Source organism: Sus scrofa, chromosome 12 (genome assembly GCF_000003025.6).
Source record: "Sus scrofa isolate TJ Tabasco breed Duroc chromosome 12, Sscrofa11.1, whole genome shotgun sequence".
Classification (NCBI taxonomy): Eukaryota; Metazoa; Chordata; class Mammalia; order Artiodactyla; family Suidae; genus Sus; species Sus scrofa.
Genome location: NC_010454.4, coordinates 21670236 through 21685420, shown reverse-complemented (window position 1 = coordinate 21685420; position 15185 = coordinate 21670236). Strand labels below are relative to the sequence as shown.

Genomic DNA, 15185 nt, shown 5'->3' with positions numbered 1-15185 from the left:
CAAAAATAACTCCTATTTCTTTCTCCTCTCAGCCCCTGGCAACCACCCTTCTGCTTTCTGTCCCTTTCATTTTGTCTAGCCTAATTGGAATCAGGTATGTGTACAGTATTGGCCTTTTTGTGACTGGCTTATTTCACTTAGCAAAATGTCCTCAAAGTTCGTCCACATTGTAGCATATGTTAGAATTTCCTTCCTTTTTAAGGCCAAATAATATTTCATTGTATGTATGTGCCACACTGTACTGATCCATTTATATGTTGATGGGCACTTGGGCTGCTTTCAGGTTTTAGTTATTGTGACCAATGTTTTGTTTTGTTTTGTTTTTCTTTTTTAATTTTTTGTCTTTTTTGTCTTTTCAGGGCATATGGAGGTTCCCAGGCTAGGGATCAAATCGGAGCTACCGCTGCTGGCCTACACCACAGCCACCGCAACGCCAGATCCGAGCCAAATCTGCGATCTACACCACAGCTCATGGCAATGCTGGATCCTTAACCCACTGAGTGAGGTCAGGGATCGAACCCTCAACCTCATGGTCCCTAGTGGGATTCGTTTCCGCTGCACCATGACGGGAACCCCTGTTGTGACTAATGTTGCTGGGAACATGGCTATGCAAATATCTCTTCAAGACCCTGCTTTTAATTCTTTTGGGTATTTTCCCAGAAGTGGAATTGCTGGATCATATAATACTTCTATTTTTAATTATTTAGGGAACTGCCATTCTGTTTTCTGCCTCAGCTGTACCACTTTACATTCCCACCAACAGGGTACAAGTGTTCTAATTTCTCCACATCCTCACCAATACTTGCTATTTTCTGTGTTTTTGATAGTAGCCACTCTCATGGGTATGAGATGGTATCTTGCTGCAGTTTTGATTTGCATTTCCCTAGTGATGAGTGAAGTTGAGCCTGTTTTCATGGGTTATTGGCCATTTGTATATCTTCCATAATGTTTTAATCATTGTACATTAAATATAGTAATATATTTTGAAATGAGGATGTGTGCCAGCTCCGGGTTTGTTCTTTCTCAAAATCTCTTTGGCTATTAAGAGTCTTTGTGTTTCCCTATGAATTTTAGGATTTTTTTTCTATTTCTATAAAAAATGCCATTGGGATTTTGATAGAGATTGTTGGAATCTGTAGATCATGTTGGTAGTATGGACATTTTAACAATATTAATTTTTTCCAATCTGTGAGCATGGATGTTTTTTCATTTATTTGTGTCTATTTTAATTTCTTTCATTAATGTTTCTTAGTTTTCGGTGTACCAGTCTTTTATTTCTTTGGTTAAATTTGTTCCAAAGTATTTTATTCTTTTTGATGCTATTGTAAATGCGATTGCTTAATTTTTTTTTTGATACTTTGTTAGTATGTAGAAATGCAACTGATTTTTTATTTTTTAACAATCTGATTTTATTTTTGTTTATTTATTTGTTTATATGTTTGTTTATTTATTTATTGTCTTTTTAGGACCACACCTGCCACATACAGAAGTTCCCAGGCTAGGGGTTGAATTGGAGCTGCAGCTGCCAGCCTATACCACAGCCACAGCAATGCCAGATCCTAGTTGCATCTGCAACCTATACCATAGCTCATGGCAATGCCGGATTCTTAACCCACTGAACAGGGCCAGGTATTGAACCCACATCCTCATGGATACTAGTCAGTTTGTTACAGCTGAGCCACAACAGGAATTCCTGCAACTGATTTTTTTTTAAATGTTGATTTTGTATCCTGCAACTTAACACACTGAACCACAAGAGTACTCCTAATTCTTCTTTAAATGGTAGAATTCACCAGGAAACCACCTAGTCCTAGGCTTTTCTTTGGTGAGATGTTCATGATTAATCAATTCGGTCTCCTAACTCATTATTACTCTCTTCACATTTTCTATTTCTTCATGATTCAGTCTTGGTAGGTGGTATATTTCTAGGAATTTATTAGTTTCTCCAAGATTATCCAGTTTGTTGGCATATAACTGTTCTAATATTCTCTTATGATCCTTTGTATTTCAGGCATCAGTTGTAATGTCTCCTCTTTCATTTATAATTTTACTTGAGTCCTCTCTCTTTTTCTCTTGTTAAAGATTTGTCAATTTTTTAAAACAACTCTTACTTTTGTTGATCTTTTCTATTGTCGTTCTAGTCTCTATTTATTTCTGATTCTTCAACTAAAAACCTTTTTTTTTTTTTTTTTTTCATGGCTGCACCCAGGGCATATATGGAAGTTCCCAGGCCAGGGATTGAGTCTGAGCCACAGCTGTGACCTATGCCACAGCTGCAGCAATGCTGGATCCTTTAACCCAGTGCTCTGGGCTGGGGATCAAACCTGCACCTCTTTTGCCATCTGAGCCGCTGCAGTGGGATTCCTAACCCCCTGCACCACAGCAGGAGCTTTCGGTCCTTCAATTCTTTATTTCCACTTCTATGAGTACGTTGCACTCAGCAGATGGATTTTTTTTTATTCTCATTGCTGATGTTTAGTGTGTACTCAACAAGTATTTATTGAAGAAGGAAGGAAGGTCTAAAATTTTACCAAGATGTGAAAAAGACATGAACTAGTTTGCCTGTTAAATGTACTCCTAACTTGTGAAGACCACTGCATGAAAGAGAAGAGATTGAAAACAAATTCAGCTCCCACTGGGGGGTATATTTAAGTGCAGAGATTGGAGTTCCCGTCATGGTTCAGTGGTTAACGAATCCGACTAGGAACCATGAGGTTGCGGGTTCGATCCCTGCCCTTGCTCAGTGGGTTAACGATCCGGCGTTGCCGTGAGCTGTGGTGTAGGTTGCAGACGTGGCTCAGATCCCACGTTGCTGTGGCTCTGGCGTAGGCCGGTGGCTACAGCTCCGATTCGACCCCTAGCCTGGGAGTCTCCATATGCCTCGGGAGCGGCCCAAGAAATAGCGAAAAGACAAAAAAAAAAAAAAAAGCAGAGATTGACCAGAACCAGTGAGGATGGCTTGCAACAGGAAGAACTTTTATTGAAACACCACCACAGAGAAAGCCAAAGAAATGTTGTTACTACTCTAAAAATAATTTGTTTTAGTTAATTGTAAGAAAAGCGGAAAGACAGGAGGGCCTTATTTAGGAAGCTAGCTTTGATTTGATATTTTCATCCTTTTGGGGCTCAGGAAGGCACCCGTGGTTCGCTCTTCATGGTGCTGGCTTTGGTGGACTTCTCTTCCATAGCGTGAACTCTAGATGCGAGAGCTTTGCCACGAGGATCTATTTCTTCAACAATTGTTTTAACCATGATGGTTTTGGAGGAATCTAAAATGACACATATGAATTGTGAGAATTTATCACATTCACAAAGGGGAAAATAATTAACTCATCATCTGACACATAGACAAGTAAATACCTAATGCTCATCCCAGCTTTTGTTTACCTTTTATCTGATTTCCTGGTCCTCCGTAGCCTTTTGATTTAACGCAAGAGCTGTAGAAATATAAAGTTTGTACTAATTATCTCACTCTGTGTTTTGCTGAGGAAACGGAGTAAAGACGAATGATTTAAGATGGGAGATGGTTGGATTTTTAACACTAGAAGGGGTTTAGGTACTAAGCATGACCCAGATCACAGATACATTGTACTTGATTTCAAAAACATCTTTTTTTTTTTTTTGACTTTTTAGGACTGCGCTTGCAGCATATGGAGGTTCCCAGGCTAGGGGTTGAAATGGAGCTGCAGCTGCTAGCCGATACCACAGCCACATCAATGCCAGATCCCAGCTGCACCTTCAATCTACATCACAGCTCATGGCAACACCGGATCCTTAACCCCTCAAGAGAGGCCAGGGATGGAACCCGCATCCTCAGAGACACTTTGTTGGGTTCTTAACCTGCCGAGCCACAGTGAGAACTCCACCAAAAAACTTTAATAACCTTAAAATAGTTTTCTCAATGGAAATAATACTTAACCCATCCTCTCCATCTATCAGGAGGCAGTAGGTCTCAATTTCTTTTTCCAGGTGGACCTTGATGTCCAGGAGCTGCTCGTACTCCAGTTTCTGGCCCTCGGTCTCAGTCCTGACCTGGTGCAGCTGCTCCTCCAGGGCCCCGATCTGAGCCTGGATCTGGGCCAGCTGCGCACAGTAGTTGCCCTCCGTCTCGCTCAAGGAGCACTCCAGGGAGTGTTTCTGTGGATCCATAAGACAGAGTTGAGTAGAAAACATCACAGTGTGTTTTTAGGATACAGCAAAGCACTTAAGAGATATTTAAGAGCTATCCTTACGTAATAGTCATATGCACCTGAAAGCTTCCTCCTGTTCAGTATCAATGGTTGCCCTTATTAGATGTCATGTATTTTTTTTTAATTGAAGTATAGTTGATTTACAACATCATGTTAATTTCTGCTGTACAGCAAAGTAATTAAGTTATATGTATACATTTAAAAAAATTCTTTTCTATGATGGTTTATCTCGGGATATTGCATATAGCTCCCAGCCCTATAGAGCGGGACCCTGTTGTTTATCCGTTCTATATGTAACAGTTTGCATCTGCTAACCCCAAACCCCCAGTCCATCCCTACTCCCCCCATCCTCCAGATATTTTTAGTCTTTTTGAAAATAACACAGTTGGTGGTGAATGCTACTCATATCCACAGGAGGGTTAGAAAAGTGTGGGTGTTTTTGCTTAGGGTGCAGTCTAAAGATCTGCCCCCTGTTATATAGCCTGTGCTCGTAGAGTGGCACGATTTGCCACTTTTTCCAGTAATAAAAGTCCCCCTACACTTCGCTCCCTCATTTGTAATCATGTGACAGCTTTGTCTCATGAGGATAATAGTTCTTCTATTGAAAAGTAATCCTCTAGTGAGCTGCATAAACTTTCCAGAAGTAGAATGACCCCAAAAGAAAAGAATGATCTTTTTAGGTTTTAACCCATTCAGTTCATTGGCTCGGGAAGTCAAATGGGTTTAGATAGGGTTTCTCCCACAGCTGGGTGCTTGCTGTCGTGGAATGAAGATGAGAGTGTCTTACCCTTTTATTTGCAAGAAATTTGCATACATGTATAGCTTCTCCTGAAGCCTGATTAGCTGTAGGGGAAAAAGTATACTTGGGAGTTAGAAAATGTGGAGAGAAGTTCTGGTTCCTTCGAATCCAACTGTGGGACTCTTGAAACATTGCTTAACTTTGTATCTCAGATTCTTCTCTTGGAAATAATGACATTAATTATAAAATCTGCTCTGCCCAAGCCCCAGGGTTATTGTGGACTCACGTGGGTGAAAGTGCTGGGCAAACCCTTAATGAGAAAGGTTATTATCCTCATCATGCATATCTTGCTTTATAGGCAACCTTCATGCTTCTATTTTGTTTATGCCACTTAAAAAGGAACCTGTCAGTGCTCTAATTAAGTGGCCAAGAGCTAGAAGCAAAGGTATTTTTGCACCTCATGGACAGTGATTTTTGATCTTTTGACTTGGGAGGGCAAAAATTATTTTCGAGTACCTCAAAACCATTGTTAATTTCCAATGTTTCACAATTATTAGCATATTGGTATAATTCCCAGGCAAAAAGGATTCTGTTGTGAAAAAGGAAAGTATGTTTTATTTGGAGCATAATAATGAGAGGATAAAAATAAAAGTTAATATCAAGTGGCAGGAAATTCAGTTTTTTCTCAACTTGCAAAGCAAATCTTTTTTGGGGGGGGGCGAATATTCACTTACCATCGCTAAAAGGGACTGAAATTCAATCTCCAGAGTTTGAAGAGTCCGTTTCATCTCAGTCAGTTCATTTCGAGCTGAAGTGGTGGCGCCAGCATCGTCAGAAATCTGCTGCTGCAGCGAAGCGCTCTGAAGACGTTCGGAGTCTTGTTAGGGCGAGGCTTGCCTCAGCACCCGGTGCCACTGTGGCAGCGCGCCCTGACCCTCCTTTTACCTTTTCATTGAACCAGGCTTCCGCATCCCTGCGGTTCTGCTCGGCCAGGGCTTCGTACTCCGCCCGCATGTTGTTCAGCAGAACCGTGAGGTCCACACCGGGCGCCGCGTTCATCTCCACGTTCACGTTGCCTCCTGCTGCGCACTGCAGCGCCTTCATTTCCTGAAAGAAATGTGTTTAACCAAGTTGGGATCTGAATGTTTTTAAAGGAGGCAGTCAGACACGACCCATATGGTTAGAAACTTCTGTTAGGGTTTTTTGATTTGGGTACGGGGGTGGGGTGAATAGAATTATTTCAAACAATCTAAGCCATATGGAGAAATTGACAAGCTCCTTCTTGAATGTTGATTCGAGATGTTCGATTTGCCATCTGAAATGCATTTTTAAATGTTGGGAGGAAGGCAGGCTGTGAAATGGGGGAAGCGGGGAGGAGAGCATCTACCTCCTCGTGATTCTTCTTGAGGTAAGCCAGCTCCTCGCTCAGGGTCTCCAGCTGAATCTCTAAGTCGGTCCTGCACAGGGTCAGCTCGTCCAGCACCCGGCGCAGACCGCTGATGTCCGCGTCCACGCCCTGGTGGAGGGCCTGTTCGTTTTCAAACCTTCGAAAAGTATTTGAGACCTTCATCACATTCGTCCTCCCTTTTTAGGTCATTCTAAAACTCGAAACTAAGCTTTCAAGTCAAACTGTTAAAATACACTCAAAGCTTCAGGTAGATCATGCATAATACAGAAAATAAATTTCTTTGACATAAGAGAATGGGAATACTCAAAATTCTCTTTCCAAGGATCTTGACACTCATTTGTGTCAATCCCCCAATTTCCCAATAAAATACACAATCCAGCTAGTCATTCTTCTTTGTGTATTTGTTTTGTTTTTTAGGGCTGCAGTTTCAGCCTATGGAAGCTCCCAGGCCAGGGGTGGAATTGGAGCCACAGCCAGGGTGGATTGGAGCCACATCTGCAATTTGTACCTAAGCTTGTGGCAAGGCTGCATCCTTAACCCACTGAGGCAGGCCAGGGATTGAACTGGCATCCTCATGGACTCTATGTTTTCTTCGTAACCCGCTGAGCCACAGTGGGAACTCCATATAATCCAGCTAGTCATTCTAGTATGCATTTGGTTTAAAACAAAGAAATCAAAACAAAGAATTGAGCTAACCTCAAATAGCCTAAATAAAAGAAGGAAATGCTTAGGTGACTTTTTTTTTTTTGGTTTCTTTTTAGCTCCACTTACTTTAGTCTGAAGTCATCAGCTGTGAGTCTTGCATTATCATTCTGCAGGACAATGCTGGCATTACTTGCTGTTGCAGAAATTATCTGATAAATGGAGAGTTAGTTAAGAATGAGAAAATATTTTTTAAAAATTCGATTTCATTGAAATAAAGCCTACTATGAAATTAATATTTTTTGGAATCTGTCTCCAATAATCAGACGATTCTTGAAATGGAAAATTTAAGTACTGCCTCTTGTACTCTCCACTCACTCATTAAAAAAACTCTTTGTATGGAAAAGCTTATACATTTATAGCTGGAAAACATGGAGCAGTGTTTGATATTTTAATACAATTAAAACATAAACATGCATCCTCATACCAGATGATGGGTGAGCCATGTTCGAGGATTAGAATTTTCATGTAAATTATTTTAATTTTAATTTAATTTATTTATTTTTGGCAGGGCTCAAGACACGTGGAAGTTCCCCAGCCAGGGAGCAAACCCTTGCCACAGCAGGGACCCAAGCCACAGGAGTGACCACAGCCAGATCGTTAACGGGTTGAGCCACTGGGGAATAAAAATATGAATTATTTTAAAATATTAATAAATAAACTACTGAAAATTAGAAGCTGAGAGCAAAGCCTTGCTGTCTGTGATAGCTTATGCACACGTGTGTGGCTCATAACCCTTACTGAGTGTTAACCTTCCTGACAGGACCTCTCTTACCTGGTTCCTAAGGTCGTCAATTATCGGGAAGTATCTACTGTAGTCGTGATCAAGACCGCGGCAAGAACCGGGTCCAAATTTCTCATACCAGCCCTTGATCTTCTGCTCCAGGTCGGCGTTGGCCTCCTCCAGGGCGCGCACGTTGTCCAGGTAGGAGGCCAGGCGGTCATTGAGGTTCTGCATGGTCACCTTCTCGTTGCCGGAAAGGAGGCCGTGTTCATTGCCGGTGAAGGCAGCACAGGAAGCACTTCCTCCGCCCAGCCCCGCGCCATAGCCTCCAGCCGATGAGCTGCCCCCAAAGGCGCACGAGAAACTGCTTCCAAAGCCTGGCACACCGCATGCGCTGCCAACGCCAAAGCCCGCTCCCCCACTGGAGAGCCGCCCAGAGCCTGCTCCCCCGCAAGAACCGAGGCGTCTGGATGCAGGAGAAAAACGCACAGACATGGTGTCCGGACTGCCGCGCTTGGCCCTAGAGTGCAGCTCCGATGGCAAGTGTCCTCCTCAAACGGTGTCGTTTGCCTTTAAATACACATCATCAGGGTGTTTCCTGATGAACTCTGCTACCCATAGCAAAGTGGTGTCTGCCAGCTCACCATGAGTTATTCGTAATTAGGTGGTTTTTTTCCTCTTAGATTGATGCCTTTACCTTACTGTGTCCATTTCTGTAGGTGGAGAGTTACCTTGGGGTTATTTGTTATCTGAAATGGGCAAGGGAGGCGTATTATCAGGATTATTATCGTGATGCATTTCAAATGTAGAATGAGTAATCCTTGGTGTCTTCCAGGCTTTAGGACTATAAAATTCCTATAAGAATAAAAACAAGTGTGGCGTTCCTGTTGCGGTGCAGCGGAAACAAATCTGACTAATATCCCTGAGGATGTGGGTTCGTTTGATCCTTGGCCTCGCTCAGTGGGTTGGGGATCCAGCATTGCTGTGAGCTGTGGTGTAGGTCACAGACCAGGCTCGGATTCCATGTTGCTGTGGCTGTGGTGTAGATTGGCAGCTGTAGCTCGGATTCGACCCCTAGCCTGGGAACTTCTATGCGCCGTGGGTGTGGCCCTAAAAAGCAAAAAAGCAAAAAAAAAAAAAGAAAAAAGGAATAAAAAAGTACGATAAACAAATTTCTTTTTCCTTTGCTCAAACCAACAACACTGCATTTTCTCCAGTAAGGGAGCCGTCATAGTCCTGGATTTCTATGGATAATCACGATTCTTCTTTGGGATATAGTGAACCTGATTTCAAGACCATGGGTTCATGGTAGAAGGTGCTACATGAAAATTCAGGGACTAAGTGGACTCTTTTTTTTTTTTTTTTTTTTTTTTTTTGTCTTTTGTCTTTTTGTTGTTGTTGCTGTTGTTGTTGTTGTTGTTGCTATTTCTTGGGCCGCTCCCGCGGCATATGGAGGTTCCCAGGCTAGGGGTTGAATCGGAGCTGTAGCCACCAGCCTACGCCAGAGCCACAGCAACGCGGGATCCGAGCCGCGTCTGCAACCTACACCACAGCTCACGGCAACGCCAGATCGTTAACCCACTGAGCAAGGGCAGGGACCGAACCCGCGACCTCATGGTTCCTAGTCGGATTCGCTAACCACTGCGCCACAATGGGAACTCCTGGACTCTTTTTTGGAGGCAGAAAGTCTTCCCTTGATCCTTATCCCTCCTGGGTTACTGTTCCATCTTTATTAGTTTTCTGTCTAAGCTCTGTTGCTGACCAGGTTAAGTAACGGTATTGGTTAACCTCTCTGGGCCTCAGCTTCCTCATCTGTAAAATGAGGGGACTAGGCTGTGGCCTGTATGTTCCCTTTCTATTCCTTTCTCTCTCTCTCTCTCTCTCTCTTTTTTTTTTTTTTTTTTTTTTTTGGCCACACCTGCAGCGCATGTGGATGTTCCTGGGCCAGGGACTGAACTTGAGCCACAGCCGTGATATCATCGCTGGATCCTTTACCTGCCGAGCCACCAGGGAATTCCTTCCTTTTCTAGTTCTAGATTTCTTGTGTTTTTACATTTCTTCCTTTCATTACTTCTAGAAAAAATTACTACATTCACTTCCTTCACATTTTACTTCCTACTCACTCCTGGATTTTGGTCCCACCATGTTACTAAAATTTATCTCGCAGAGTTTGCTGATGACCCCGCATCTCCAATCCAGTCATCATTTTTCATATTTCTTCTCCTGTACCCTCTTGGACACATAATGAGACTGACTACCCCAGTCTTAACTGAGTTTCAAACAATTGCTTTCTGAGAATATAGCCCATCTCTGTTTGCTCCTTTTCTTTCTTCCACTCATAGCTTCTGAAAGAGCGGTCTACATGTTGACGTGCTTCACAATTCTGTACTGGGTGCTTTTTTTCCCCCTACCCATTTTCCCTTGGCGAGTGCACTCATTTTTGTGGTTTTGGCTCTCTGTGAATTGCTTCTTTTTCTTTTTTTATTATAGTTGATTTACAACAATGTTCTGTCAATTTCTGTTGTACAGCAAAGTGACCCAGTTATGCATATATATATATACACACATTCTTTTTCTCGAATTATCCTCCATCATGTTCCATCACAAGTGATTAGATATAGTTCCCTGTTCTATACAGCAGGATCTCATTGCTTATCCACTCCAAATAATGGTTCCTAAATATGCATCTTTAACAATGGCTTTTTCCCCTTTCTAGACACCTACCTCATTATGCTTATCAGACGTTTCTACTTGGATGTTCTGTCAATACATTGATCTCAACATTCAATCCCCTTGTCATCACACTTTGATGTTTTACGTCTTTGTTATTTGTTGGTGGAATAACTCAATCCTGAGTCATCTCATGATGACTAAGAAAAAATTTAATTGCTGCATTTTCTACCAGCTCTATCCAGTAAGCTCACTAGGTCCTATAGAATCTACTTCTGCCGTTTCTCTTGAAGCATTTTTCTCTTTTTGCTGGTTACCATCATTTTTTCCAGGTCAATTATTAGATCCTTAATTGGATTTTTTGGTGTCAAGATCAGTAGGCAGGTGAGGAGGCCAAGGTAGAAGGACAGCAGCATTCCTGCCATTGAAAGAACTTGGGCTCTTGAATCAGATCTATCAGCATTCATAAATCAGTTTTGCCATTTTCTATTTGTGGCACTAATGAAAACTTCATTCTCTTTGAGCCTTGGTTTTTCTTTTCTTTCTTTTCTTTTTTCTTTTTTGGTCTTTTGTCTTTTTAGGGCCGCACCTGCGGCATATGGAGGTTCCCAGACTAGGGGTCAAATTGGAGCTGTCGTTGCCGGCCTGCACCACAGCCACAGCAAGAGGGGATCCGAGCCATGTCTGCGACCTACGTCACCCCTCAGGGCAACACCAGATCCTTAACCCACTGAGCGAGGCCAGGGGTTGAACCTGCTTTCTCATGGATGTCAGTCGGGTTCGTTAACCACTGAGCCACGACGGGAACGCCAAGCCTTGTTTTTTCATTATTAAAATGAAAACATTACTTGTGTTGTTCGGAGGCTATCAGATGGTAGTTAAATATGCAAAACCACTGTGCTTGTCAGTGATATGTGGTCAGTATTTCTTTCCTTTCTCTGCTCTCCTCCAGTTTAAATCGACCAGTCGTAGGCTAGATGAGGCTTCTTTGCCTGACATTTAAGACTTTTTCTTGATGTGGGTTCTACCTACATGACTTGTCCATTCTTTTATTTTACTCCTCTCCTCCCTCTCTCCTTTTGGTCTTTGTTCAAGTTGTTCTTCTATCTGAGATTATTTGAGATACTCAGATCCTGCATTTGTCAAGGATGGCTGACATCACTTTCAATATATAGACTGAAAACAAAGTTGCTAAAAATCTGAATTTTGGGGAATTCCCATTGTGGCTCAGTGGGTTATGAACCCGACTAGCATCCGCGAGGATGCGGGTTTGATCCCTGGCCTTGATCAGTGGGTTAAGGATCCTGTGTGGCCGCGAGCTGCAGTGTACGTCACAGACGCAGCTCAGATCCTGCGTTGCTGTGGCTGTGGTGTAGGTGGGTAGCTGCAGCTCTGATTCAACTCCTAGCCTGGGAACATCCATATGCTGTGGGTACAGGCCTAAAAAGGGAAAAAAAATCTAAATTTTCATGAGCTACATTAGAAGTGAATTTGCAGAAAAGCAAGCCAGAGAAAAAATTCTGTTGATCAATCAAAAAATAGCATTAATAAAACTTTATAATTTATTGCATTACATAAAATGAGGACATCAAAAATGTTTTTGTGCAATTTATAGGTTTCTGTTATTATATATGTATCATTATTACTTCTACTGTATAAATGATAACATGTTTTTAAAGAAAAAATATTTATACCTCAGTACCTCTAATTGAGCTTTTTCCCTGAATTTGAGCAAGGAGCCCAGTATTTTCACTTTGCAGTAGACCCTGCAAATTATGTGGTCAGCTCTGGTTATTGGGTCATTTTCTAGAGAAGCTGAAGAATCCTAGAGAAAAGGCCTTCGGATACTGGTGCTTGAGTATTTTCCACAAAAGGAAGCTTTCTGCACAACCACCCTGGAGTGAAGTACATACACACATACCCAGAACTTTCAAATATTTAAGATGAACAGAATTTCAAAGGTCACCTTACACTGAAAAATACTCCAACACAAAAGACAAAGACTCAAAGAAAGAAGCAAAAAATAGTACTTGGCAAACAGACGATAAAGGAAGCTGAGGAAAACTTAAAAAGAAACTGTTTATAATTTAGATCCTTCGATGTAACAAAAATACAGCATATTTGAAATATGAATAGAATATCATTAAAGTTGAGCAGCAGAGCACAAGAACGAGGCTTGGAATTAGAAGTTAACTTCCAGGTGTTCCTGTCGTGGCTCAGTGGAAAAGAATCTGACTAGTATCCATGAGGACACAGGTTTGATCCCTGGCCTTGCTCAATGGGTTAAGGATCTGGCATTGCTGTGACCTGTGGTGTAGGTCACAGACACAGCTCAGATCTGGCATTACTGTGGCTGTGGTATAGGCCAGCAGCTGCAGCTCCAGTTGGACCCCTAGCCTGGGAACCTCCATATGCTGTAGGTGGGGCCCTAAACGCACACACACACACACACACACACACACACACACACACACATATAAATAAATAAATAAATAAATGGTAATTTCCACAACTGAAAGTCAATGGATTGGTTGGAAAATAAACTTAAAAAAACCTCCCCAAGAGCAGGACGAAGGGCAAAAAAGATAGATAAAAGAAAAGATTAAAAAATTAGAGGCCTGACCCACAAAGAACCATCTTAAGCAGGCCTTCCAGAGGAGTCCCCCGGTTGCTCACTGTGTTAAGGATCAGGTGTTGTCACTGCCATGGTTTGGGTCACTGCTGTGGGTGCAGGTTCCATTCCCTGGCCTGGGAACTTCCACTGCTTCGGGCATGGCCCAAAACCGGGTGGGCAAAAAAGGAGGTCTTCCAGAAATAAAGGAAGGAGAAATGATTGTTTTATAAACATAAGCTACTGTACACTCAGAACCGAAGGACCAGTTTCTAAATTGAAAATGACCACCAAGGGAGTTTCTGTCCTAACTCAGCCGTAATGAACCGGACTAGTAGCCATTAGGTCACGGGTTCCATCCTTGGCCTCGCTTGGTGGGTTAAGAATCCTGCGTTGCTGTAAGCTGTGGTGTAGGTCACAGACGTGGCTCAGATCCTGATTTGCTGTGGCTGTGGTGTAGGCCGGCAATTGCAGTTCTTATTCGACCCCTAGCCTGGGAACTTCCATTTGCGGTGGGTGCAGCCCTGAAAAGACTAAATAAATAAATCAGTAAATACAAACTAGTTGAGCTTGGAGTTCTTTTGTGGTGTGTTAGGTTAAGGATCTGGTGTTGTCACTACTTTGGCTTGGGCTGCTGCTGTGCCGTGGATTTGATCCCTGGCCCAGGAACTTCCACATGCTGTGGGTGCAGCCAAAAAAAAAAAAAAAAATTGTTGAGTTTGTTTGACGCATTGTTTTGTTAAGAACAAAGTACATAGGCATGTACCGGTTATAAAATACAAATTGTGTAATTTCTGTGATACACAAACTATAGTTTGTGTACGCTTAAATAAATGTTCTTATATTTGGATTTAAAATTGGCATTCTACCATATAAAAATGAATGGTAAAATTTATGACAACTTATAATTTTAATTTTTATTGACTTAGAGTGATGTGACATGGCCAAAAACCCCACCCCCAAATGAGGACAAGTCAAGAGTATCATGGCAGAAAGAAAAATCTTTATTTTAGGGCCTTTTTTTTGTGTGTGTGTGTGTCTTTTGTCTTTTTGTCTTCTTTTGTTGTTGTTGCTATTTCTTGGGCCGCTCCCGCGGCATATGGAGGTTCCCAGGCTAGGGGTTGAATCGGAGCTGTAGTCTCTGGCCTATGCCAGAGCCACAGCAATGCGGGATCCGAGCGGCGTCTGCAACCTACACCACAGCTCACGGCAATGCTGGATCGTTAACCCACTGAGCAAGGGCAGGGACCGAACGCGCAACCTCATGGTTCCTAGTCGGATTCGTTAACCACTGCGCCACGACGGGAACTCCTATTTTAGGGCCTTTATTGACAATTTTTCCTGATTTTTGAACCAGGGACTCCACATTTCCATTTTGCACTGAGCCCTGCGAATTACGCCACTGGTCCTACACATTATATGGTTTAGGGATGATTTCCTCATGAATTTCTAATGTTTGCTTCATTTAATGACCTTTGGCTCAAGATTTTTGTAAAAACTCCATCCTTCACCCCTTCGTTGAACTCCCATGCAACTCGGGTTTTGTGGTAGAATTCCTGCCCTCACTGGGACTTCTTATTAGAATCAAGCCACATATTAGAGAAATTTGAGAGCCGTTCTTCTTTTATGGAACTTAAAATTTGCTGGAAATCCCTACTATACATTTTGATCCAGAAAGATACACACATGCATCAACCTTATGAGATTTTAAGTTCTGGAACAGCTGTTGATGGGTTAAATCTGGTCTGCCACCTGTTTTTGTACAGCCCCTGAGCTAAGGATGGTTTTTAACATGTTTAAATATCTGGAAAAAAAGATTAGAAAAATAATATTTCATGATATGCTGAAATGATTGGCCATTCAAATTTCAGTGTCCATAAATAAAGTTTTATTGGAACAGAGTCATGCTTATTTGCTTACCTATTGTTCATGGCTGCTTTCTGCTACATTGTTTGAGTCTAGCAGTAATTGAAATAGAGCCTAAAATATTTATTACTTGGGCCTTTACTGAAGTTTGCCAATCTCTGCTCTAGAAAAAAGTCATTGTCATGAGGATTATTGTGCAGATCTTTCCAGAGATAACCCTGATTGTGGGGAATGGTATCCTGAAAGTGTCCAGATCTCCAGAAGGGTTTGAGCTA

General features: G+C 42.1%; 1 protein-coding gene across 1 annotated transcript; it reads right to left on the bottom strand.

The window, feature by feature from the left end:
- KRT27 (keratin 27) lies at positions 2956–8312 on the bottom strand. Its single transcript, NM_001244622.1, is given in 8 exon segments — positions 2956–3269; positions 3388–3437; positions 3920–4137; positions 5664–5789; positions 5875–6036; positions 6317–6473; positions 7109–7191; positions 7815–8312. Coding segments are annotated over 8 exon segments (1383 nt in total). The 5' UTR covers positions 8259–8312; the 3' UTR covers positions 2956–3126.